Here is a 26,869-nt window from a genome sequence, read left to right on the forward strand (position 1 = left end):
TGGTTGTCTTCCAGCACCTCCTCAGAAACGTAAGTGTTATTGTCAGATTGGCAAAGAGGAGGCAAATCCCGCTCTAGCAAAGGAAACAAAGTCAAGAAGGGGCCAGGTTTTAGTCCAGTTTATTGTAGTAGGAATAGAAGATTGGAATTGGTTCTTGTATTTTACGAGTTATTGTAATAATTATGTCTGCACATTCATATGTAGATGTTGAGTGGCTTTTAGAGGGTAGACAAAATTGATAATTCATGGCTAATTTGCTGTAATGTCCCACACAGTCAGAAACACAGTTATGGTTGGAAATCTTTCTCCCTTTGCTTGTTGTTGGATACTTGCTTTCTGTTGCCTAGTGTTAAAATGTTCCTGTTCTGATAACGGCTACCATAATGTCTCCATTACTTTGGCAAATAATTTATAAATTAATAAACTATTTAATAAACACTTTTTTTCCTGTTCTGTGTGTTAAAAATTGAAAATGGAGGAAGAAAAAATGTAGTGGTTAGGACACTAGACTGGGATTTGGGCTGTGTTACAGATTTAATTTGTCCATTGAGCAGTATACGTAATTTTTCTCATCCTAATTGCAAGATGTGTCAGTTTGAAACTCCCACTGAAGTTAGTAATAATTAGGTACCTAAGACAGACTGAATGGCTTTGTGCACCTGTATCTCTTATCTTAAATTCCATATTATTATATAGGAATGATACTGATCTGATAGGAAGTTAAAAACTTTAGAAATTGGGAGGTGCTCAGTTGGTGTACTATAGGGAAGGTAGTCAAGTAAATGGGACTGATGAATGGAGATACTGTTCTTTTTCTCAAACTTACTTGCTAATCAGGAAAGTTTCTAATTTCAGTAGTTTTATTCATAGAGGTTTATTTCCAAGTATTCATGGTCTAACATTTTATTCATGTGACTGATAAAGTAACTCTTGACGATTTTCCCCTGTTTTGGATCAGTGCCATATGTATACTGTGTGTCTACTTGACATCACAAAATCAAGATTATTGCTTGAATTTTGGCCAGATTTCCCTAAACTGTTTTTGCAAAGGCTTTGGAAATTTGATTATCTTCAGTGCCATCTAGTGGGCAAGTTTCTGAAGATTAGCAGGACACAAAAATTTCTGTCAGTCTGCTTGTCACATTTGACAGTTATGAATATTAGTGGATAAAAAGTGGCAAACTTTGTATTTTCTCAATCCCTTAAATTGCCATTCCTCAAATAAGCAGATGCTTAAACTTATGCACAGATTTGCTATACCTGAAGTGCACCCACTGGTGTTTACAGGCAGGTATGCACATCTGGATGTTCATTCTCCCATTCAGTCCAGGGGTGGTTCTAAAAATTAGACCCTAAGTAGAATAGCATCTTCTCTGCTGAAAATCTTGATGTGGAATTCTTGTCTAGATTGTGTAATAACCAAAATATTAACGCGTCTCTTTACAGGCTTGCCGATATGGGCACGTCCAACATCTAGAGCACCTCCTCTTCTACGGCGCCGATATGTGTGCACAGAATGCCTCAGGAAACACCGCGCTGCACATCTGTGCCCTGTACAACCAGGTGAGCTGGCTCATGCCTCCTCTGCTGGCAGACCCAGCACTGCAGAGTCCTACTGTCCTCCTTCAGTGACATAAAGGTCCCCCCCCAGTGGGAGCTGAGGTATGGCTTAGTGGGGAGGGATGTTTTACTTTGAGGGAAGGTGAGTCCAGGGAGTCCATTCCCGTGGAGACTGGAAACCAGTGCTGTGAGAGAATGACATGTAGCCATTAAAAAAAAAAAAAAAAAAGACATAATTGAGTTATAAATGCTAAATCTTTCATGTCCATCCACAGAAAGAGAGGCTTGTTGAGTTTTCTTTGAAGAAGTTTACTGGCTTGGTGATAGATTTTCCTGAGGTGCAGTTTCCTTGATTTTGGTAAATGCATTTGGTATAAATCTCCCATTATTATTGATCTATAGAGGCAAGTTACACTGAAGAAGAACATAGTTCATTATTTTTCATTTGATTTATTTAATATGCAATTAAGTGTTACAGGTTTTAAGCAGTGGTCTTAGTAACTAGAAAGAACATAATTAAAAACTTTAATAAAGGTTTTATTCACTGATTACAAATAAGGCTGCTCCTTGTAGGTAGGAAGAGTATGCATATTAATTAGAAAATAAAACAACATAATATTCTACCAGCTTATATTTTTTCGTATCATATCTGAATATTTGTTTCCTATTCAGAATTTATTGCTGTTTTATGTAATTCTAATTTGAATTTTAGCAAGAAATACTTGGGTAATACTGTGGAAATGTGTTTTTAAACTATACAGAAGGTAGTGGATTCTCTGCTGTTTACAACATACGTAGTCGTTTACAAATGATAGAACCATTTGGACACCATTTTATACTCTCTTCACATGGATGGGATTGGGAGGGAATGAGTTTTACAACTATGTTAAAACACAGCATGTATAATGTTACATTGAATTAGGAAAACACAAGTCATGAGATGTGACTGTAACTAGTGAAACATCTGTTAAAGTATCTGCTTCTTAATTGCTTACCATCTTTGTTTCTTTCCAAAGTCTCGTCAAGATATATTCCTCAGGTCTAAAATACCCTCACTTTTTTTTTTTTTTTAAAATATAATTTTGGGGATAATTTGGCATTTTTCAAGACTGTTGACTTGATGTGTGTGTCATAATTGATATCAATTCATAGAGAGACTAGCTGTACAGATCTTTCACGTTAATGCTGATTGTTTGAAACATGTAGCATGTCAGTGGGAGCAGTGCCCCTATGAACTGCTTCTTGCTCACTGTCTACCAGCCTTCAACAGGCTGCTAAGTATCTGCATCAGGTAGTTCAAGGTTAGTAATGGTTTCTGTGCTCAGCTTGGATGACTTCTGTGACTGCAGGCATACAAATCTGTTGCCACTTGGCACTTTTTTAAATTCCTAAAAAAATTTGCAGAGAAATTAAATTCACTTTCATCTCAACAAAAATTTTGTGTTTAGGATTTGCATCAAGAGCTAAACATGTATAACTTACAAGCACTTGTGTTGAAAAAAATATTTTAAAATGTTCACTTTAACCTCATTTACTTCACTTTTTCTCAGTAAGAATTTTGAAGCCCAGACCATAATGCACATATAAACTTAAAAATATGAACTCATCTCTGTTATTTTGTAAAAAATTTATTGCAGTGCTTTCATGGCTATAGTTATTGACAATATCATACACTTTTAGCAAAGGTTATGCGGTATGATGCTCAAATTAGAATAATCCTGTAGATTGACAGTATTTTTCATGTAGAGATGTGTTTTCCTCCTGACCTCAGTAGAAAAAATTATTCCGTACAAGACTTAAAGACTCTAATTGAAATTGCATCCACAAATTAGCAAATATTTTCATAGCCATTAAGCTTGGCTTTGTGTAACATCTTGTGACTACACTATCATGCCTCTGTTTTCCTTAATCAAGAGTATGTGAAAATAAAAGGTTTATTTTCGGGGTGCTGTGAACCTATGCTGATTTTTTTCAGTGTCCCTTTTATTGAAAATTTTTATTAGCTAATGTGGAAGCAGCAGTGTTGGCCTTTCCTGGATGGAGAGAGGATTGGGAGGACAGCGATATCTTTTTACCTCTTGATTCCTGTAGATGGAGTCATTACCCATTTGATATTTCCCTTCCAGTCCTCCGTGGGGAATTTTCTTGGGATATTTTCTGAAGCTGGTAGTTCTGTTTCCCTGAGTGTTAGCTAAGTGCTGATCTGAATAAACTGTTGTTTTTGAAAGTTATTTCGTGGCTGTCCAGTAACGCAGTGAAATCCAGACAGATCTTATGCCTCTGTATTTAGCACATTAAAATGCTGGGGTGACGTGTTCCTTCTTTCAGTGAGTGGGTTGGATTCAATATGAAAACTGTTGTAGTGTTAAATCATGTAATTAACTCTCAGACAACAAATTGAATATAATCTGCTGACAAGCCCACGCTTCTCTGTGAAATTCTTTTTAATGCAATGTAATCTAAAAAGCTACTGCATATTCAATTTATGTATGATAAAATGAATGAATGATACTAAGTTCTCAGAAGTTATTAGGTTGACAGATCTAAAATTTATGCAGACAGGACTTGTGGCATTCATAGGTAGCACCCTCACAACAGAGAGCTCCAAAATGCGGAATTTCTGTTGAATTAACAAAGGAAAAGTAATCAAAATAATTTCTGGTGGTGACTTTTTAGCTTATTCTCCCTGATTTATTTCCCTTAATACTGGAAGAACGGGTAGGAGACAAAAGGGAGAGAGGAGGAAGCTAAGAATGCTTCTGTTTATTTTAAAAGAATAAATAAATAAATAAATTCAGTTATTAATCCAAATTAGTTTTCTTGAAAAATCTTATGTTGAACAACTTTGACCACTTTTGTGAATTTTTTTCTTATCAAAACCATTCAATACATAAATAAAAAACTTTGCATGGTTTTTGTTATGCTGCAGACAGCTTAGTTAAATTTGTAGAGTAATTGTTTTTGGTTATGTAGTGTCGAATTCTTTGTTCTGATAACCAAATGAATAATCGGCCAATATAAACAATTTTTCTTAATATCATTACTTATATCCTTAAGTTCTTGATCAAAATTGGGCATTTTAACTCTAAAGGGTTTGACTAACATTTCTAGTGTACTAAGTAGTACCCGCTGGAATGGTGGAATAGTTGTTATGGGATAGTGTGCAAACCTAGAATTGTTTAGGAGTCAGTCAAAAAGGAATTCTTGCAAAAATAACCCTGAAAAGGACATGTGGTGTGTGTATGTGGTTTTGTTTGTTTTGTGTTTGTTTTTTTTAACCTGGAGATCTTAATCTAGATTGCAACACATTTACTACTTTTGCATGATTGCAAATACTGAATCCAGAAAAGGGAGAAAAACATTTTGACATTTTACACACTACTTTTGATCTTTATACGTTTAGAGATACAGGGAGCCCACCTAATGTAACGTGCAGATTTCAGTGCAAGCAAATTAGACTATTTCAATTAATTATATATCATAAAGAAATTGTCATCTATGAGATGGTTGTTAATACACCATTTTGAAATATGATCCATTCTGTTGTTTCAGTCTGTTACGCAGAACAGGAAGTGTGGGAACAAAAGGCTATGTTTTTGGAGTATTGAATCTTGGAGAAAGGGTAGGATAGCCTCCTCCCCAGATATATTTAGGACAATCCTGTGATGGAGGGGATTTAACAAGATCAGGAATCCAGTGTGATAAATTAGAAAATACAACGATGAAAATTATTTTCAATCATAACTTCTGCACATTCATTTATGACTCAGAATCTAGTAAATAAGCTTCATTTCTGTCACTAAAATAGCAATAGCAAAATTATATGATTTTCTCTGGCTGCAAATTTACTGTTAAAAATGAAAGGTTGTATGATGAAATACCTCATTAGGTAGAACTCCATAACACAACATGACAAGAAATCTGGAAAGCACAACAAAATTAATATAAATATTTATGGTGAGGAAAGACAAAAACGTTTTGAAACGTGAACTGGTTTGCATAAAATGAACATTAAAGATGGCAAGTAGGAAATACAGTCCATATATGGATCATCAAAAAGTCTAGTATTCTGAGAACTGAAAGAACCACACAGGATGTCTAGCAGATTATAGTCAGTCATATTTTGCAGCAGTGTAGAGTAGTGACCTAAGCAATATACTGTATCAGCCCCCAAAAATTGTTTTTAAGAGATTTCATTTGCAGATTTCTTCAGAGGGTCTGAGGTCATACTTTTCTCTTGTTAGAAGGGCTGTATTTGGCTTGTGCTGTAACTCCTAGTATTTTTTAGGAGGAAAGAGAGAAGATAAGACTGGTCAGTGCAGTCTGTAGAGCCAGGCCAAATAATGTCATAAATGTTAAAAAACATAATCATACATTAAATGTTTAAAATTGAAGTTCAGTTGAGAAAAACCCAAAATAAGTGCATGCAAGTGGTAAAACTACTTTGTTTAATTTTTTGCAGTAGGGGAGGAAATCATTCATCCCAGGTACTGTGTACTATACTGTGAACAGTACTATTTTTCCTACAAAATAAGCAAAACTCACGAGAGTCAAATTTCATTTTGAGCTAAAATATTTTCTGCAAAATCTGATTTGTTCAAGGATGGAATTTCCACAATACAGTTTCTTAAAAATTTAGTAAGATGTTTACATCTTGCGTTCCTCTACATTTTTTTTATGCTTGCATGTTGTTTCTACTCTAACACACTGAAAAGCACCTAAAGCTTTGTTATATTTGGAGTACTGTTTTAATAACATACATTCTCAAATTATTTTTTCTTTTTTTTTTACTTCTCTAAGACAAGAGATACCAAGCAATCAGTGCATCTCATAGCCACAACGTCTCTTTAGTAACTAAAGACACTTAACAAGCTTCCTCTTCTACCACTCTCAGGAGAGCTGTGCAAGAGTGCTGCTGTTCCGGGGAGCCAACAAGGAGATAAAGAATTACAACAGCCAGTCTCCATTTCAGGTAAAAAATACCCATGCCCCCCAGAAATATTTGGAAGAAAATCTCTTTTGAACTCTTGGTTTTGTGGAGAAGTTACACTGCACAAGGCTGAAAACAGCTGTAGAATAAGATAACTATCATTTTGAAAACTGTGGATTTTGTGTGATGCCATAAATGAATATTTCCTGGAATAATTAGGAATGAGAGGAAAACACACTCCTCTTTAGCTGATCTGGTGAACACTGTCAATGTGTTTGAGAATTTTATGAGTGGTTGATGACAAAACAGGAGATCATTGGTATCTTGCAGTCAGATGTGCTTTGCTTTGTCATTATCTTCAGTTCCACGGAAGAGAGATCCAAGAGCCTGTGTAAGAGAGATCTAAGGAGTGACTGGGCAGCTAAGCTTTGCTTGGCCCCTATTGACTTAGCCAAAATGAAGTTCTTCCTTCCTTGGGTGTGAGGGGTGGGCTAAGTTTCTGGTTGGGACTGATTTAATGCATTGTCAGTGGTAAAAGTTGAAACTGTCATGTATGTCTGCAAACATCAATGAGGTCTTTGGATTAGTCAGAATTTACTGGATGTTTTTTTACAGTTTTCTTATTTGAAAGAACATTCAGAAAGCTGAATTGAAAATCCAAATGGAAGAAAATTGTTTGTCCACAGGGTTGTCAGGTATGGCTGACAATCTTAAGCCCTTATTTTTGAGGCAGTCTTAATTAGCCTGGATTTCAGAGAAACATTCATAATGCAAATGACATGTGAGACATAGGGATGGAAGCTGTTATGTTTTAAGAAAAATGAACAGAAAGAATTTTTTCAAGTTATAGAAAATAGTGCTTCTGGAAGAATGATGGCGTAGTACCATTAAAAGGAACTGTCTCATTCTGAAATGTGATGGGGCTATTTCCCAAAACCAAAAGAAATCCTAATTTACCTTTGCTTGTTGCATGTTTTCCATTACCTCCTCACTTTGGATAATACTGTCATAGAAATCACAGAAGGCCGCCTTTTCTCTCATACTTTGGCAAGTGAAATAGTTGGAATATTAACTATGTCCATGTGGATCTCTGAGTTGGCTTGTCAAGGTTAATATGTAGATACCACCTCTGAGTTTCAGCCTTTAAAAAACACACAACTCAGCCAAATATTTCTATATCAATTTAATTATCTCCGTATTTTGAAGGTTTTCTGGACATAAGTTGTGTATCTCAAGAGATTAAGAGTTCTGTCTGGAAATCCCAGCCAGATCTTTTGTTTACTTTTGGGACCATCTTCCCAAAATTGGGGAAACACTGTGTTAATAATTTAATTTTAGGCACCATTTTTAGACTGCTAATAGTTTGCCATCTAAATATATGCTAAGCACTAATTCACTAAGTACTAGGTAATACTTACTAGTGCAACTTAGAGTTATGAAGTGATTAAAATACGGACTAAGAGAAAACCCTAATAATTGGGGGGATGTGTTCCAGTGTCATTTCTTTACCTTGACAGATTATTTTATTACTTCCTGTCTATGACATTAACTTTTTATTTTGTTTTAGGATTTTATGTGGGAATAGTACAATGATAAGTAGATAAACTTCCATTTGTCTTTCTTTTTGTGCTGACTACTGCAACATTTTTGTTCTTCCTCTTAGAAGAGAATAATACAGAGGAGAAAGGCAGAAAAGAAAGTATTTGTGAAAGCTAGTGCTGGTGGTTGTTGGGCTTCAAAAGGTGAAGGATAACAAGCCAAAACTAAATAAAATCAAGTAAGCACAGGAGGCAGAATAAATAATTTTAAGCGAACGGCATAGCTGTGGAAGTGCACTTACTGATCAATGAACTGTCTCCTGTCCCTATGGAATAAACCCCTATTTGTTACTGTTTATTATATGTTACGCTTCTGATGCTTGCGCTTTTGACTGGTCACTCTTCCTCTAGCACAGGCAGAAAGACTGACAATTAAGTAGGCTTTGTTCTACACTTTCTAGAGCCTCATACTTTAAAAAAAAATATTTCCATCTTTTTACTCTATGGTGTCTTATTTTTAGGTGTAGGGAATGTAGGAAAAGTTCTAGTTTTTCCAAATGGAGTTGGTAGAGAAAACCCTGATGCCAGCACTGCAATAAAGCAGCATTAGAATTAATTCTTTGCCATCTGTCGCTGACCCAGTTGATCAAACACCACAAGTGGAGCTGTTATAAAATTATGCAGAATCCCCTTGAGTTAATAGGATTTTGCATACTAAAAATGTTTACTCATGTAATCAGTAGCAAGGAACATTGAAGCATCTCATATGTACATAATGAGAATGGTTGTAGCTGCAGCATCTATTCCTTTGGGTAACCTCCATTATATTCTTTTCTCAGAAATCTAAAAGGATGATGCTTTTGAATTGCTGCTTAGAAAACTGATGATATGAAAACTATGCTATTCTGTAAAACAAAAGTATCCAGACACGGAGAAATTTGTGTGTTGCTTTCAAGGCCTGCCAAAGCTTTATTTGTTTCAATGAAAATGAGCAGCAGAATTTATATCTAATGTCAGTGTCCAATGAATGTAAATTTTCCCACCAAAAAAAATAAAAGATGTGCATGTGTTCACTTATTACCAAATCATAGTGCTTATTAAAACAAGCATGGTTTTACCAGTTCATATGGAAGGAAAACTAATCTGGGCTGAACTCTGTGCCACTTATTTCAGGTATCCCACACTGTGTACACATCTCTGCCTGGGATCTGGCTGTTATTTTTGCCTTTTCAGTGTCTAGCAGAGTTAGTGTTGGAATGGTATTGGCATGTGCTGAGGCCATGAAAAAGTTTCTGTATTTCCCAATTAAGCACATAAGCTTTTACTAGCTAGCTTTGAAGGAGTATGTTCCATCCTGACTGATTACTGGGGTCCATTAAGTTAATAATCAGTGCTGAGTATAACTGATGTCACCCATAGCCAAAAGTCTGCCTGATTGTGAAGTGTAATAGGTTGTGCTGATAGGCTGTACTCTGCAATAACAGAATATGGGTCAGCAGAAATTTCTCTGTATGTTCTTTGTGGGCTCCCCCCTGCTAGTAAGTATGAACACTTGCATGAATGTGCGGTGAATCTCATCCCTGTGTATATTCCAAGTAGATTAGGGCAATTCCTGCATCACTGTCCTCTGTCTAAGTGTGAGAATTTTTTGTGTATTGTGCATTTTGGTTAAAGGCTGACTAGCAATTACAGGTGAGATGAAACCTGTGCCATATCATTATACTATATTGCCAGTTCTGTTTATTAATCACATACTTATCCATCCCGTCTTGGCTGGGTAATCTAAGTACCTTACATGCTAATTATTCTGTGCTAACAGATGGAAAAAAACCCCATTGGCATTACAGAACTGCAAGTGCTAGCTGGTAAGACACTCATATACATTGTGCTTGGCTATTTTTCTTTTGAAGCACCTAAAATCGGAGCAGGTCTGTGCTTTCATTTGTAGCACTGAACTTGGACGTGTCCTCAACCATGCCTGCTGAAAGTACTGCTGATGCCTCCGCAACCATTCATACCTGATGATAGAGCTTGCTGAAACACGATGTTTGCCACTGACAGACAGTACATTGACTGACAGCTTTCATAAGCAGGTTTATGAAATGCTGAACTGTAACTTCTGTTCTAGCTATAGGCGAGCTTTAAAGTTTCCAGTGGTTTTAGATTTTGGTATTTTTTTTAACCATTACAGTTTCTGTTTTAATAGTAAAATCTCCCAACATATCCTTTCAGAAAAGCCATGATATCCTATCAACATCCATAGCTACTCAGTTTTCCACACGTTTTGTGTGCTCCTAGGTTAATGTAAAATAACTTCTTATCTATCTGGCAAATGTTAATCCAATAACTCAGAAATCTCAGAGTTTTGCAGCATTTACAATCTATTGAAATTCTGTTGTATAAGTTAAAAGGAACATGCACCTTGTTTATCATGTTTTTCCTTTTTCTTTTAGTGAGCAGAAGCTCTGTATGAATAATTCATATGTTTTCATATGGGCTATAAAGCACTTTCAAGCTTAGAGCTAATAGCACTGATAATTAGTCAGGGTTTTTAAAGCATGTGTGTTCAAAAATAAAGAACTATTCTGAGGTGGCATTTAGTGGCACCTTTTAATGGCTGAGTTGCATCTGAAAAATATTGCTCTCTCAAATGTACCTTGTCATTGACCATTGCTGTCCCAAAGCAGCGTGGGTTATTAATATGCTAATGTTCTATAGATTGCAGGAGGAGCAGCAGCCTTCCATGTCCGCTGCAGGTAGAATTGTTCCTTTCAGTGTGTTGGCTGTACGTCTGTTTTCAATTGCTCATATTTTTGCCAAATTTGAATAATTTGAAATGAAATTTTCTATGTCTGGTATCTCAGGCGACATTGCTCGGAAAACCAAAATGATTCAGCTGTTTTGGAGTATGGGTGAGGGAAAACATGTGTTGTTTTGCTCATACTGGAACTCTGTTGACACACCTCTCCTTGTCCCATCTCCCCTGTTGTGTTATGTTGTTCTGTTTTGTTTTGTTTTCTTTAATTGCCCTGCATGCTGTCAGCGATCACCATGTTAATAACATGGCAGTGTAAACCAGTTTGCAGTCTGACTCTTGCAGTCTGACTCTAATACAGGGGCTCCAAAACCAGACTGCGTATCTGGAAACCAAGCTGGCTTGGGGTGAATATAGACAGGCACAACTGGACATGGGTAAGTGAGCAATGAGCTTGGAGACAGGTGAGAAAGTGCAAGACTGGCTGAGACTCAGGCTCGGAGCCCCAGCCTGAAAGAGTAGAATAGAACAAGATGAAGATTGATAAGGGTCCTGGGGAGATTTTTCAATCATCAAGGACAGAAGAGAAAGAAAATCAGATTAGAGGGGAGATTGGGACTGACTGTAAAAAGAGAGTCTTTCTTACTTGGGTAGCAATGCTGGGGAGGAAGCCTCGGGCTGGGGAGGATGAGCTGGGAGGCCAGGGAGGCTGGGGCTGTCAGAAGCTGGGTGTACATGCAACGCTCCCAGCCCTGCTAGTGGTCTGTAAAAATCGGTCTTGTTAATTATCTGGCATATCACTAGAATGACTTTCCAAAACCCAATTTTACTTTAGTTTATTATAATTTTTAATGTCCATCTTTTTGATGAAAATTACAGGCAAAGGACAAGAAGTTATTCTCAGGTATTTTTTTTGTCTCTGACTTACTTTTAAAAGGATGAAACTCTGAGAAAGCTAATTTTAAAACCAATAATCTCTGTCCGGTGCCTCAAAAAGACATCTTTACAAATATAATGTTTTCTCTCTTGATATTAAATTATATAACTGTTGTGTTAATGGAGCATATGAATTACACAAGGACTTTGTTTTTGCCAGGTATTTATTTTCATCCTAATTCCTTTCCCAGAGCACCTGTCTGAAGAATGCATTGTTGAATATTGGGTATTACTAGCAAAAAATATAGCTGTCGTCTTGTGATGCATTCTGCCTTTTCTTGGACTTTCTGTTTTTTCTTGCTTTTTTTGCTTTTTTTTTTTTTTTATTTGAGTCAAGTAATGGAATTTATTCATACTTGCTTTGGTTTCATTTTTTTATGTTAAGTCACTTATTGCTTTGGTTACATTGTGTTTTGTAGTACAGAAATAATAGGTAAAGGACAATCTGTCATGGAAGAGTGTACAGTCTAATTTGCACTTAGTTGTTATTTATCATATTTGGATATTGATAGGAAAACAGTTAAAGTTTTAATCACGTAAAAGCACCAAAAGTACTAGAATAAGCGTAATAAAAAAAATCTACAAATGGCTTTTTAAGACTCAGAACAGAGGTATTTGTAAGAGTTGCATTTAGCGTTTTTAAATCTACAGAAGTGACCATACCAGAACCAACTACGGCTTTTTCCCTTAAAAATAAAAAAGTGTGTGAGTATGTATACATGTAGGCATGCTCAACGTAATTTCTTAAAAAGATATAATTAGAATAATAATAAAAAAAAGTCTCGTGGTGATATATCCAGATGCAAACAATGATTAGTTATGATATGTTTTCTCATCATTTACTTTGAAATGCTATTTATACAATGGAACACATGTTCTCATTTGAGAATAAGGCTCTTGGGGAAATTTGCCCATCGCCTTGGGCACATCGATGGCTTTGTGGTGCTGATATAGTATCTTTTAGGGTATTAGGGGAAATATGTGCAGATGAAAATATTCCTGAGGATAGTAGGGATACAAGTTACTGTTCCAGGTAACAGTTCCAAAAAGAAAGTGCTTGATGGCAAGTTAGAGGTGACCTAGCTGTCAGCACATTTCCTGCTATTGTCAGTTGTGAAGTATTGACAAACTGTTCGGTGGATGCTTCTTACTGGTACATGAGGTACAATTACCAAAGGTCAATATTTGGTTCGTTGCACAGCTGGTGACAAGAAGATAGCAGAGCAGAATGTAATACTCTTGCTGAAAACATGAGACAGCAAAGATGCTTCTGTCGCAACTACTTCTGAAGATATTGTACCTACTTTTGAAAAGCTGGATCTCAGCCTAAGGAGCTTTCACTAATAGTCTTGCTTGGCCTGATAAGGGCTGGATATAGTAAGAGTTACAGGAGCAGAAAAATATATATAGGTACAGAATGTGGTTAAAATAATTCACGTTGACCCAGTGCTGGTTTGCATAGTGCTGGCTGTCATTTTTCAGAAAAGCAGACAAATGAAAGTAATACAGTAAAACATAAAGAAATTAAATGATATGATTCTCTTTTATTGAGAAAGGCAAAATACTGCCACACTTGGAGATGCTTAAAATACTTACTGCAGAATGTATCTTCTTTTAAAGAGAGCTGTTGCTGCTGCACAATTGTTATGTGACTGTAAACTTATGGAGGAGTCTCCGTGAAACCCATCTTTTGTATTGTGCTCTGTGGAAATTATCAGAGATCATTCTCCCCTCCCCACCCCCGCCCCCTTTTTTTTTTTTTAATCCCCCATGCTCTGTGCTTTCTCTCCCTCCTCAAACAGGGGTGTTCGGCTGAAATGCCTCAGGTGTTCTCACATGCAGCAGGATTTCCCTGGGAAAGACAGTGTCTCTGAGGTAGCTGGGAGCCAATCTGTTTGTTTTTCCGCAAAACTTCTAAAAGCTCAGAAGCAGCTGAAACTAGGTTATAAAATGGAACAAATTAAACTAAATGGTAAGGGTCACTACCACTTCTTGCCTCAGAGTAAGAAAGGCTCGTGAACAATTCAGATGTGGTTAGTTGTCATGGGTGAAGTTGCAAGAGGTAATGGAGATTTGTATAATTTTAATTTAATTCTAGAATTTTGATAGCAGTATTGAATATTGATCCTGTGATTTTCTTTTATACTATATTCTAGAAGAGAAGGAAGCGAGGGTAAGTTCTTAAATAGCCTGATCATAACTGAGCAGTCACACATAGCATGTCTTACTCTTGTAAAAAGGTCAGCTGTGACAACAGTGTGTATTTTTTTCTGTAGCTATAAAGAGCACAGTATTGCCATTGGAAGTACTTCATTTCATTGTTACGTCTATCAGAAGAAATTTTTGTATTTATATGGGTTTAGAGCAAATTTGGGGTAAATAAATGTGTCTCCAAGACATCAAAACCCCTCATTAGTCTTAAGATGGGAGCTATATGAACAAGATGAATATAAAATGTCCACTTATTTGTATTGCATTGTTGCCAGGGTTTTACATGTATTGAGATGGAAATTATAGGCACTATATAAACATCTAGAGAGTGGCAGATATCCAGTGGTTTTTTTTTCTTAGTGTTCTTGCAGAAAAGTGTAATATATCAGACTGTGATCCAACTTTAACTGCAGGAGAGAAGAGAGATGTTCTTTTATGAATTCTTGGTTCCTGTACCTGTGTGTGTGGTATAAGAAGGTTAAACCTTATGGGAAATTTGTTTCATAAATCATAGATAAGCATGCTTGTGGTAATCTGCTACATTTAAGTTTTTCTTACTGTTAAATTGTGTTATTTTAAGATATTAATACCATTCAGTTTCTCTATAAAATGTAATACATTATTACATTTTCTGTGTTGCTATTATGTGCATGTAATAGCTTTAGTGACGTCGGTTGAATTAGCACTAATGAACCAGAAATATCAGAGAAAACTGAAATCTTTTGTGCTGTGGCTGCTTCTGCCCAGTGGTGTCCTGCTGTTCCTCTGTCTGCTTGTGTCCGAATGGATTGTCAATACTTCAGAATAGATACAAGGAAGAAATTTTTTTATGGTGAGGTTGCGAAACACTGGAGCAGGTTGCCCAGGGAGGCTGTAGATGCCCCATGCCTGGAAATATTTAAGGTCAGGTTGGATGTGGCTCTGAGCAACCTGATCAAGTTGAAGATGTCCCTGCCCATGGCACAGGCATTTGACTAGATGACTTTTAAAGGTCCCTTCCAACCCAAATCGTTCTATGATTCTATGAACTTACATTTGCATTTCTGGGCAACAATGATATTTTTATTTTGTGTCCAACCAGTGCTCAGCACAGCCTGTGAGTGGGACTCGTGGGCACTTCAGGCCTGCAGGTATGGATTAGTGATGGTGGTTATGATGGTTGGGTGGTGTGCTGGCATGATCTCTTGCTTTTGCATAACTACACAGGCTATTTAGTGTTAATTTCTGGCAGTACCAGAGAGAGTTCTTATTGCTTATGAAAGTGGAGGATCTATGCCTTTAGGAGAGACTTAGCATCTCTTCCATTTGGAGAGAACATTCATGACAAACAGTTGGCATATGCTGCTGTCCTGCATCTGTCTTCATCAAAGTGTGTTGTTGGCATTGGCTTTTACTAGACTGCTGTTTCCAAAGGTTTTGTTATAGTTACCCCACAGAGTTTGGAACAAATCCACCAAATGTATTAGGTAGAATAATCGTAGTATTTTGTTAACCTGATGCATTTTGTCCTAAGGGCTTTCAGAAAGCGTTTTCAGCCATTTGGATTAGCAGTTTAAACAACACTCTGTTATTAAGTGTTTGCAGAACTGAATCCCATCAACAGTTTTTACTGTGAAATAGTGGGCAGTATCTACTGCCTGCTGTGAGTAGAAAGACATTTTTCTGAAAGTGTTTGGGGAAGAAGATGCTAATACAGCACATTTTGGCTTTTCCATGAGGTAGGACTGCTTTCAGAGGTGGAAGCTTTTGCCCTACAGCAGCATAGACCTATACACACTGAGCTGAATTTTCTGTATAACCTGATACTTATTGTAATCTCAAGGAAGGTAGAATCTAGCCAATAGCTTCCTCAATCTTTTTCTGATGGAGTTCATCTGAAGAAGATTGTAAATCATGGCTTTTTGATTTAGCATATTACTGGGGGTGGGGGGATGGAAATTAAGTCAATTTTATTACTGGCTGTATTTTATCTGATTCATCTGATGCTGCAACCTGGCTTTATCTGCTTTTAGTAAATACTCCTTTGAAATTGCTGCTCGCCCATGTAGCAGTAATAAGGATTATGTAATAACTGGCTTTTGATGGCTCTTTCCAGCTTGAGCTAGATTTTCCCGTTGAATGAGTCTGTAATTGTAAATGTGTATCACACTGTTTGCTTTTTCTTTTCCATTTTAATTATTAAAACACAAGCATAGAAAAATGCATCTTGAGAATGACTTCCTAGGTGGCATTTTAGCAGAGAAGCAGAAAGGTGAAATCTTTCTCTCTACTTTTAGAATAGATATAAACATTAAATTTCCCAATACATGCAGTGCCCATGGAGGAGGCTTAATGCAATCTGTACAAAGTAAGGTAACCTAAAAATCTTAGTAATTTCTCATCCAAAGAAACAAGAGGAAATAAAAGAATGCTGTGGAGAAGTGAAGTTGTGCCCTGGGTAAATTTGCCTACATGTTCCTTTCTTGCTTTCTGACATGTTTCATGATAACTTTAGTAGACATGCTGGAGTGTTCAGTTCAACACTTTCTGGCAAGCTGGTTCTTGCATAACTACAGATCCTTTTGTCATGGAGTTAAGTTTGCATTTCAAGCTGAGAAAGGGAGATGATGAGAAGTGATTTGCTCCCATATTGTAAGGCACTCATTTTTTTTTTTTTATCTTGGTATCCGTACAGGTGTAGTTTAATCTGAAGGTATTCAGTCATTTCTTGTTCATAAGAGTGGTTAATTCTTAAGAACACAATTGTGTATGTTCATGAAAGGACAGTGTAAAATAGAATATGGTTTCTACTTTTTAAATCATAATAAGGTTACTGGACAATGAACAAAGGCTGCCTCAGGCATTTTAAGTGTTTAGTCCAGTACAGAGTCCTGTTAAGACAACACTGCAGGACACAAAGAGACTAAAAGGAGGCCATTCAGTGTGCTAACCTCTTAATTTTGACTTGTATTTGCTAAGCTGGTCAGCTATGGCACTTCTTTGTGGCTACTGAGTGTATTTCAGAAGACCCATAGGGGCTGTAAAACCTCTCGCGAGCAAAACCAGCATTTTAGCAATGGAAATGTGCCAACAGTCATGCTTGCAGTGTACTACTTTGATAATATTCAGCTAAATACATGTTGTGTATTTGGATGAACATTGTTTTATGTTTGCTTGCTTTTAAAATATTAATTGCTCAAAAATATTGAGGGCAAAATTCTAGTTCCTTTGAAGTGGATAAAATTCTGTTTGATTTCACTGAGGTGGAAGTGTGTTCCTTACACTTAAGCTTGTTTCAAAGCCATGCTACCAAATCATTCTATATAGTCTACTGAGTATGTTTATTTTTTAATTAACGTTTCTTGATTTTATTGCCATGCTATTCTTCTAAGTTATGCAAAATTGCACACTTCATTGCAACAAATAACTTGTGTTATGCAAAGTCTTTAGCTACTGATAGATAATTTGATGTAGCTGAAAACAAGACCCTTTCTCTTCTGAGTGAAAACTTTATAAGAGTTTTGGGAGGCAAAAACAGTGCTTGGGAGGCTACGGTTGTAAAATTTTTTTCCCATTCCCTGAACAGTGTGGGACAGTGTTGCATTCCCTTCGGTCTCTTGCCATTGCTGAGCTGAGACATTGACCTTGTCCCACCCATTGTTGGGTACTTCCCATGAGTCTTAGGCTCCAAGGGTGTGAAAAATACTTAGATCTTAGTGCTGCCTGTAGCAGTACTTCAAGTATAAAAATCTAGTCTTCGACTACTATTAAAGAATAGCCAGGATACCAGTGTGAGGTGGTCCTCCCCGGGGAAGCAGTTGAGATTGCTTGGAGGGCTTACGTAAGGGACTGCACCCAGCACAGTGGAGCTGCCTGCTTGCTGCGCTCTGGAAAGCATGAATACTTTGACCTTAATACTAAGGCGAAGTGATCGTGGCAAGCCTTTGTTTAAACAGTGCTAAAATGATCAAGAGAATGATGAAGAGCCTCAAAGAAATCTTGGCCCTTTCCCATAATTTATATTTTCAGATGCTAAAACTAGTTGTTGAGCAAATGTAAGGTATCTATTTTAAGATACTGCATGTCAATATCTGACTACAGATGGCTCTGTGAATCATAGTTGGAAGAAGGAAAATGTTAGACACTAAGATATTGTTGCTAAGAGATTTTTGTACACAGTATTCTAACATGTTCTGGCAAATTTGGGAACAGTAGCAGCAGCATGCTTGTGGAGAAAAAAAATTCAGTGGTGAAGGAACTGTCTTCAAAGGACTATTTAAAGGATAGTAACATTATTGTGCTTTGTTGTATCAAGAACTGATGAAGATGAAATTGTCTTTCAAGCAGATAACATAAAGAAAACATCCAAAAGGTAAAGCTAATCCTGCTATCTGATGACATAGAAAGTGGAAACTAGAAAGAAAAAGAACAAAAAATACTTCGGGGTTTAAATTAAGCAAGTGTCAAGAAGATGAAAGGTGATAGCTGCTGATATTTTGCCATCTACTGGACATTGGATACATTAATATACAAAGTTCCTTTCAAAATGTGCAATATTAAGCTTGTATTACATTATATAATCAAATTGTTAAGAATTATTTTCTGTCCAGGAAAGAAGCATGTATGAAAATGCTGAGTGTGATTTTTTTTTTACTTATATTCTTTCATAATGTTACTACAGAATAATTTAGGAAAATTGCCAGAATTTTATTGTCCTGGTAGAGAATGTGTGTTATTTCTTCACTTTATATAAATCTTTATTGACTATTATTGAAAGAAAACAATATTAAATTTTACTGCTTTTTAAAATTCTATATATATCTTAGTCATCTTATTTCAGTGAATTTTACTGAAACTTCAAAATCTAATACCTGAAATAAAGCTTCAAATTGATAAAATTAATTTTATAAGTTTTATTTTATCAAATTCTGTTTTCAACAAAAACGTTATCTTATTATATGCACAAAATATTACACAACTATAAACTTTTCAAAAGAATAATTTTGCTTCTGACATTTTTCTAATTGGATGTATTGCATCCCAGCTTCAAAACTGATTACTTTTAAATAACGTTTTGGAATGTGAAGGTATATGTTTGTCTCCGTAATGTAAACAGATATTTCTTCTTGAGGTCATGTTTCATGTCATCCATATTGTATGTATTCAGGAGCGCTGTTAGAAAAAGAGAGTGAATTAGTGATATTAATAGCATATTAATCAACCGTTTAGTTTTATTTTATAATGAGGTGAACTAAGAAGCTTCCACTAGTTTTATTTTACAATGTAATTAGCCTCAGAGTCAAAAATCAACTGTAATCAATACAACTACAAAACGTGGGATGATACTTTGCCCTTTGGAAAGGAAAATCCGGAATTCATGATTAATCAGCATTTCTATTTTAGATTATATAGCTGTTGTAACTACATAGAATTTTCCAACTGGTTCAGAAAATAACCCATTTTATTGTATTTATTGAATTCTTAATGTCTTCTCTAATTGAAAAGACCTAAGTATGGTGTGATTTGAGCTCAGAACAATGCTTGCCAAATTCTAATGGAAACTGAATTCTAGATATGTTCTTCTATTCATTCAATAAATAAACATTGCCTTCATGTATAAGCTCTTTGAAATTGCATAAGAAACCGATAGTGTTTGATCAGGACATTTTTCTCCTACACCTATGGAAAAGAAATTTGGAACAGATTACTTCTTGCTTTTCCAAACTGAACTCCATCTGTACCACTGAAAAGAGTTTTAAAATCTACATGCTGCTCATATATGAAAGCAACCAATGCATATCAATTTAAGATTTTTTTTTTTCTGAGTCTGCAGTGTGTGGTGCATGATTTTGTGGCACTGTTTATCAGGGAAGGAACCTCATGGTGCTGTGTGCTGCACAGGCATGCGCAGGCATACATGAGGGCAGGGCCTTCATACTTAATGACCTAAACCTAACTTTCTAATGTCCTTGCGGATGGCTACTACATACTTGATGGCACTCTGTGAAAACTTCGAAGTGGCTTTAGACTCCAAAAAGCCTTTAGCTCTTTGTTTTATTAGGGAGAGCTTTTCTTTTGAGAGTACACAATAGAAATATGTTGATGTTGAACTACCTTGCCTTTTCATTGCCCCACCATAAGCACCATTAGATTTTCATATCAAATACAGAAGTGCTTGTCTCCAGAGGCTGTGATTATAATGGAATGGTTTAGAGATTGTCTTTTGATATCGCAGCTATTGGGTGAATTGTTGATAACGATTTTCATCTGGAAACTTATGCTTATTAAAAAGATAACATTTCTTATATTTTTAATACTAAGAAAATACATTGTAATTATGACACATGGAAGAGCTTTTCCAGCAGTCTCTTTATTAACGAAGTGATCCCAACCATTTCTCCGTGTTGATTTCTTACGAGTCTTTGCTGATTGGGAATCCTATTGCATAATGGCTGTTGCTGCTTGAATGGTGTTTCTTCGTTGTTGAAATAATGCAGTCCTCAGTGGTACAATAAATAATTTATTTTACAAGTCTATGGTTTAAGTGGAAGGCAATTTCTGGAGAGTCTTATGGTTACAATTTCATTTGCAGGGTTATACCACCTCTTCCTTCCAGTTCCATGTGAAGATGGAAACATGTAGGGCAGATGTATGTCAGAGTATCCTGTATGTCCTGCGTTTTTGCTGCTTGGCTGAGACCGAGCAAAGTAGAGACTGAAGTCACATTTTTGTCCTGGGATAGAGTTCTCTCCTTTATTGTGTAGTGCTGTACCTGAACTCAGTGCAATTTCAAGGTTTCTTGAAAGTCTGTCATTTAGTGGTCACTGCTGTGTAGCAGAGACAATGGAAGGGTGAAACATGAGCCCTGAAGGAAAGAATAATAAAATGTACTTTCATTAGGAAAGTGGAATTGTCTAGAAGAGAAGGGTTAGAAAAAACAGTCAGCACTTCCCACCTGCTTTATCATGAACTGCTTATAGTGAGTTGTAGCTGTGACTGTGCAGCCCAAACAGCTTCCTCTGCTCTTCATTTAGGCAGAGCATTTTAAGCGTTACGTCTCACCTGGTTTAAAATTTTAAGCATGTGCAGAAGGAAATTGCAGCAGCATTGATTAAGAGCAAAACAGATATGCACTAAGAGATGCTCTCCTCACTCCCACATAGAAAGTTTGTCAAAGTTCATTGGCTGGATTCAAGAGGGGACAATTTCAATTTCTCTCTTTTTTTCTATTGTTTCTTACTGGGTGGAGCAGTTTGTTCCAAAGAGCAATAATGCAATTTAGTTGTGGTGCTTGCCTTTCAGGGACTAACTTATAAAGCTCTAAAATTGTATTTGCTAAAGGCTACAAAGACCTTGCTGTAATTTAATATAACCTCTACCTGTGATACATTTCAAGAGTGGAAAAAATCAATTGTGAAAGGTTAGTGACAGGTAAAGTGTGTGTATATATAATTTCCTATTTCCTGAAAGGAACAAACCACTGCATTAATCACAATTAAAAAACCCTAAATAATTGAATGTAAGTAATTGATATATTAAGAACTGCATTTATGAGGCTGAGCAGAGAGACGCTGGTGAGTCATTGCTGCTACTTAGATCTGGTCCAGAGTCTGAAAACATGAAACTGTCACATTGATATCTGTAAGTGGACATCTGTCAGGTTTCACTGTTTACAAAGTGTAGTATTATTTGCAATTATTTAAACTTCAGTTTCTTTGGGGAAAAAGATTCAGGAAAGCAGAACTATGAGATGTGTCAAATGTTTAATTTCTGAAAGCGAACTTAAAAACTGCCTGTGTCCAGAGGGAATGTTTCTAACTGTTAATAGCAGAAAATCAGAGGTTAAGAATAATGCTGGGCCAGGAGAAACAAATACTCTTCTAAAGGTGCTTTGCCAGTTAGGAGGGTTTCGTTCTTCATCCAGTGCCCTATGCTGGATTAGCAATCATGGGGTACCCCTGTCTCCTGCCTGCTTCCCCCTGCTCCTTGTCTCTGTGTCACAGCTACTTCATTCATTCAAGTTTCTACCTCACTGAGCTGTCACGTAGTTACCATCCATAGCAACTAGCCCAGTGTCAATTAAACTCCTTCCCTTCTTCACTAAATTGGTGGCAGACCATCTGGCTTTGCATGGCATGGCAAATAGTAAGGCACTGTAACCAGTTGCATCATTTGAAAGAAACATCTGTCTGTGAGACAGTAAGTGAGACGATGGGGGACTGTAACAAGCTTTACTTCTACTAAGCAGAGCAAATATCCATATAAACATGCAGCTTCTGGTCACGCTCTACCTTATGTACCCTGACACTGACAACCAGCTCTTGTCTCTGCTCCGCTGCCTTGCCCAGTGAGTCATTAACCCCATGGCTTCGTGCTTCCCAGCCCTCTGAGTGTCTCAGCTGTGACCTGGTTTCAGTGACTCCATTAACTTTTTGTTACAATGACATTATGAAGACAGGGTATCCTGGAAATCGGAGGTGACACTGCCAGTCTAGCTGTATGGGTTTACCCTAATTTCTTTTTATTTTGTATGAGTTAACTCCTACCAAGATACGCCTCCCTGCTTAGCTTTACTTTCTGCTTACTTCCCTGTTGCAAGTGTGTGTACTTAATCGGCCAGTCATGTATGTTACGAAATGTAATTTGAAAATAATTAGGTGCCCATGTTAACACCCTTAGCGGGGTCAGTTAAATTTGGGAGGAAGCTGGTAAGTGATTCACTTTGGTGACTATCATTCATATACAATTGCCTCTAATGATGATAAAAAACCTAAACAGGGAGTTGCTGTTCTCTATATTGTATGGTAGAATATATAGCAGAGGTCCCAACCAAATGTCAGTGCAGCAGATAAAGGTCCTGGTTTGGGTCTGACAGTGCTGTGCTTGAACTACTTAGTCATGCTTTTCAGCTGGACTTTGATTGACACCATGCTGTGACACTGAAAGTGCAGTCTTTCTGATTCTGGAGCTGATGCAAAGTAAATATGCCCTTTAAAAGCAGGTCAAACAAATGCAGGTTTTAGTGGAAATTGTAGATGAGTGTTGCGACTGCTGCTTTTTTTTTTTTTTTTTTTTTTTAAGATGCATAAACAGGCTTTATCAGGTTTACAGAATAATGTGACTAAGGACATGCATGTTTTTGATGTAAGATAAGTGTATTGTCTGTGGCAAAAGGGCAGAATGAAAGGACATTTGCTGCAGGAATGAAATAACCTGCATTATAGTAAGACTGCTGTACATGCAGTTTTTAAAAGGCTGCAATTTTTGAGGCTTCAGCATAACAGAGCCTGTAGATAGCCTTTAGTTGTAAAGTGCTACCTCCAGCCTTTCATGGTAATATTTCATGTCTGTAAACATCCACATGATGCATTTTGATGACTGGAATCCAGTTCCTAGTGGAATTGGAAAAAAACTTACACTGAAGCTTTGCTGGCTATGCTGCTTTTTCACTGCCAAGAAGACATGCCTTATGACTTACAAAAACCCAAACACACCAAAACAAAACCCAAAAACCTTCTTTCCTGCCATAACCTCTCAATTAGAAATCTAGCATTTGACTACAGAACAGCCTGAGAAGCAAAATATGGCTATTTAAAAACATGTAAATTATGAAGTGTGTAGAGAATCAAACTCTAGTATTTTCTATGAAGATACTATGTTACTATTTTTTTCTAAAGTACTAAGAAATTTAGTACAAATACAGGACTTCAATTATGTTGTGATTTAGTTTTCATCTTAATTGAGGGACGACTTCACCTTAATTTGGTTCAAGCCTGGGATCTTGTGAAGACCATTCACTTGTCCTCATGCATTCATGCTTATGGTTTTATTTGAACACACTACAACTTTGGTTCAGGAGATGTTTTTGATGGAGAGGACGTTAGAGTTGGAAACTACAAAGCACAACAATCAGAAGAACTGAATGAGTATGATTTTGTATCTCTCAGTTTTTTCTCTGACTTCACTTTGTCCCACACTCTTTACCCATCAAATTCAAGTGAAGTACATTGGTGTTATGCCAAGAAATATTTGTACTTTTTAACTTTTTCTTGCTTTCTTTAGATCTTAACATATTTTTCCTTCATTTTTGCTGTTAGAATTTTCCATACTGTTTTTAGCGAATTGGAGTAAACTAAATGGAAAGAAATGGTACCTTGAGCTTGCTGAATCTAGAGCATAATTCAGAAGGAAGTACAGGAACTCTGTCAAGCTGTCTCTTAGCTATCTGGCAATGTATTTTCTCAAGTAATAAAATGTGTTTATCCCTTGAACATCATGTTTATACTTGAGTTTGTAAATCTACTCTGTATCAATTTTGTTTTTTTTGCGTAACATGGCTGCTGTCTAGCAAGCTGCCTGTCACTGGTGAATTCCCTGTTTTGAATTTTACATGCTAATTAGGGATAATGTTGAAGAGAGGTATTATTGTTTGTTTTTAATGTAGGGAAACCCCCTGCTCTACACACAGATATTGCTTTTATGAACCTGAACCAAGCCAGGCTGCAGAATGTTAAGTTAAAGAGATATTGTTTGTACAGTGCTGCTTTACTTTGATGGTGCTGTTTGCCAGGGAGAATTATGAGTTACACTTGACAGTCTGGGGGCCAGATTCTGTTATGTTATCCATGCTGAGAAGCAGTTTCTTTCAGGAGTGGTTGCTGGAAAAAAGCTTGTCTTACTAGTGGTTAAAATAGTATTTTCAGATGGATAATTGTGTCTGTTGGTGATGAGGTTGCAGTGCACCAAGCTACCTCTGTCTCTGACCTCCCTGATCTTTTGATCTTTGCAGGTATTTCAGCATGCAGAACTCTTATGACATACCTGAGAAGAAGCACACTTTTATTTTTTCAACTGCGTTCTAAAAGCAGAAGTGAGGTTATGTTGAAACAGCGTTATTGATTCATTGTAACACATTTGGCTCCCAAGAATCTATCAGTTTGACATAACACAAATGAAAAGTGCCCAAAGCAAAGCATTTCCTTGCTGTTAATATAGTAATGAGAAAATGATTATGTGATTTTCACTAGTAAGTATGGTGATTTTATATGTGGGTTAATTATTTAAAGGACAAAAGTTACTATACTGCACATGCCATGCTCATGGCTGCCCACTGAGGATTATTTTAGAACACACATCTGTGTGTTGAGTATAACTTCTAGGTGCTATACAAACGTGGAATAGATTTTCTGCCATGAAATAGGTACAATTGACAAGAAAACATAATTACTGTATCTAGCCTTTATGTTGCATAGAAATTTTTAGTGAAGCAAGAAACAATTTGCCAAGAAAAAAACCAGATGGAACCTGAAAAGCATTTAAAGAAAAAGATCTTGGGGAAAGACCTAGATTCAGAGCATAAACATGATAAATGGTATTTGTTTTAAAGTTAGTTTAGTCATCTAAAAAAGTTATTCTGATACTGTATTATACTTTAAATACAGTAATTTCCTTAAAGTTTTGCCTTTACTAGCCAGTAGGCTTCACAACCTAATATAAATCAGTTTGTCTTTCTCTAGACCAACTATTGCTTGCTTAGGACCAAAAGATAAATTAGAGTTTATTTCACTGTGTTAAATCTGGGTCCTTCCGCAAGGATTTCCAGGGCTGCGTAGAGAAAGGATTCATGAGTAATGGCTTGAAGCATAAGGACTAATACAACGGGAGTCTCAGGTCTAAAAACAGGCCTTAAATGAAGTCACCAGAAGGAGTGTAGAAGGGTGTTAAGAGTGATAATCTGACTTTCAACAGTCCCATCTAGTTTTACTTAGGAGTATTGCAGAGAATTATTTTTACTAAGACAGTGCACCCATGCCTGTAGCAAATAGTCCTCATAATCCACTGTGGTTCAATGAGCCTTATTCCAGCGTCACAGTAGGATATATGTTACATCCACTCTGAGCCCTACATGAGGTGCGCTAATGGTAGAAGAAGGCATAGGGTAAATAATCAATGCTTAATGAAAAGTGCACAGACTAGGTGCATTTATTTTATTTTTAGGTTAAATGGATATAATGGTCATGAGTCATGATTTAGGCCTGCTATGAGTCTTAACGTTTAAAGCAGATTTGGAAACTTAAATATATAATCATCAAGATTTTCTGTCTGTATCTTGTTGCTTGTGTGTAAAGTCTTCATTTGCAGGGATTTCCATATTAGTTTGTTTTGGTTGCTAATAATTAAAATTGTCCATTCAGTTTCCTGTGGTGAGTGCAGGAATAAGATCTTATGCTTGTTAAAATACTACTCATATTAACTGTATTTTTATACCTCCCCAAGACCATTTCAGCACTTTAGTCTTCCTTTGTGTTATTCATCATCCCTGAGATTTGTGGAATGGTACAAACCAGTAGATAATCTTTTTTGGTCATCAGCTCTGAAATCTCCCTGAATTTTCAATCATTTTTCGTGACTGACAGTAGTCCTATATCGGGAGGAGTCCTTAAATACGTTTGGGGTGTTTTTTGTTTGTTTGGGTGCTTTTTGGCTTGCACCCTGTATATGCAGAAGCTTCTATGAGGAAGGTGAGCCCAGCTTATCTCTTTTACCTGCATTGGGAAAGCCATGGTGCCATTAGAGGAACAGTATCTGTCGTAATACAAAGCTGCAAAATGGAGCCAGAAAAGGCAATTACTCAATATTCAGGGCAAAAATAGGACAGAAAGAAAAACGGAGGAGACGGCAATGGCATAACCAAATCCCTTTCCTCATATCCATATTCTCATCTGAAGGACATTTAGATGAGAATTTGGAAGAGATAGTTACACATCTGTGCTCAACAATCAGGAAATACATAAAAAATAAAATTATTATTTTAGAACTGTATTTATCAAAGCACTTTAAGTGCTATATATACACATAAATTTTACCAGTTTCTCTTTTCTAGTCTTGTTTTGGTGTCTTATTGGTGCCTGAATACTTGCAGTTCTTGGTACTTCTCTGGTTATCCCACGTACGTTGCAT

At 36.6% G+C, this 26,869-nt stretch overlaps 1 protein-coding gene across 7 annotated transcripts in view; it reads left to right on the top strand.

Annotated features, from left to right (window-relative positions):
* Positions 1-26,869, top strand: part of SHANK2 (SH3 and multiple ankyrin repeat domains 2) — a 353,665-nt gene that overhangs the window by 59,635 nt on the left and 267,161 nt on the right. For all 7 annotated transcript variants that reach the window (XM_055722497.1, XM_055722500.1, XM_055722502.1 and 4 more), the window contains exons 10-11: positions 1,447-1,563; positions 6,455-6,532. In XM_055722497.1, coding sequence (XP_055578472.1) covers positions 1,447-1,563; positions 6,455-6,532 — 195 coding nt within the window. The remainder of the gene's footprint in view (positions 1-1,446; positions 1,564-6,454; positions 6,533-26,869) is intronic.

Source organism: Falco cherrug, chromosome 10, assembly GCF_023634085.1.
Source record: "Falco cherrug isolate bFalChe1 chromosome 10, bFalChe1.pri, whole genome shotgun sequence".
NCBI classification, from domain to species: domain Eukaryota; kingdom Metazoa; phylum Chordata; class Aves; order Falconiformes; family Falconidae; genus Falco; species Falco cherrug.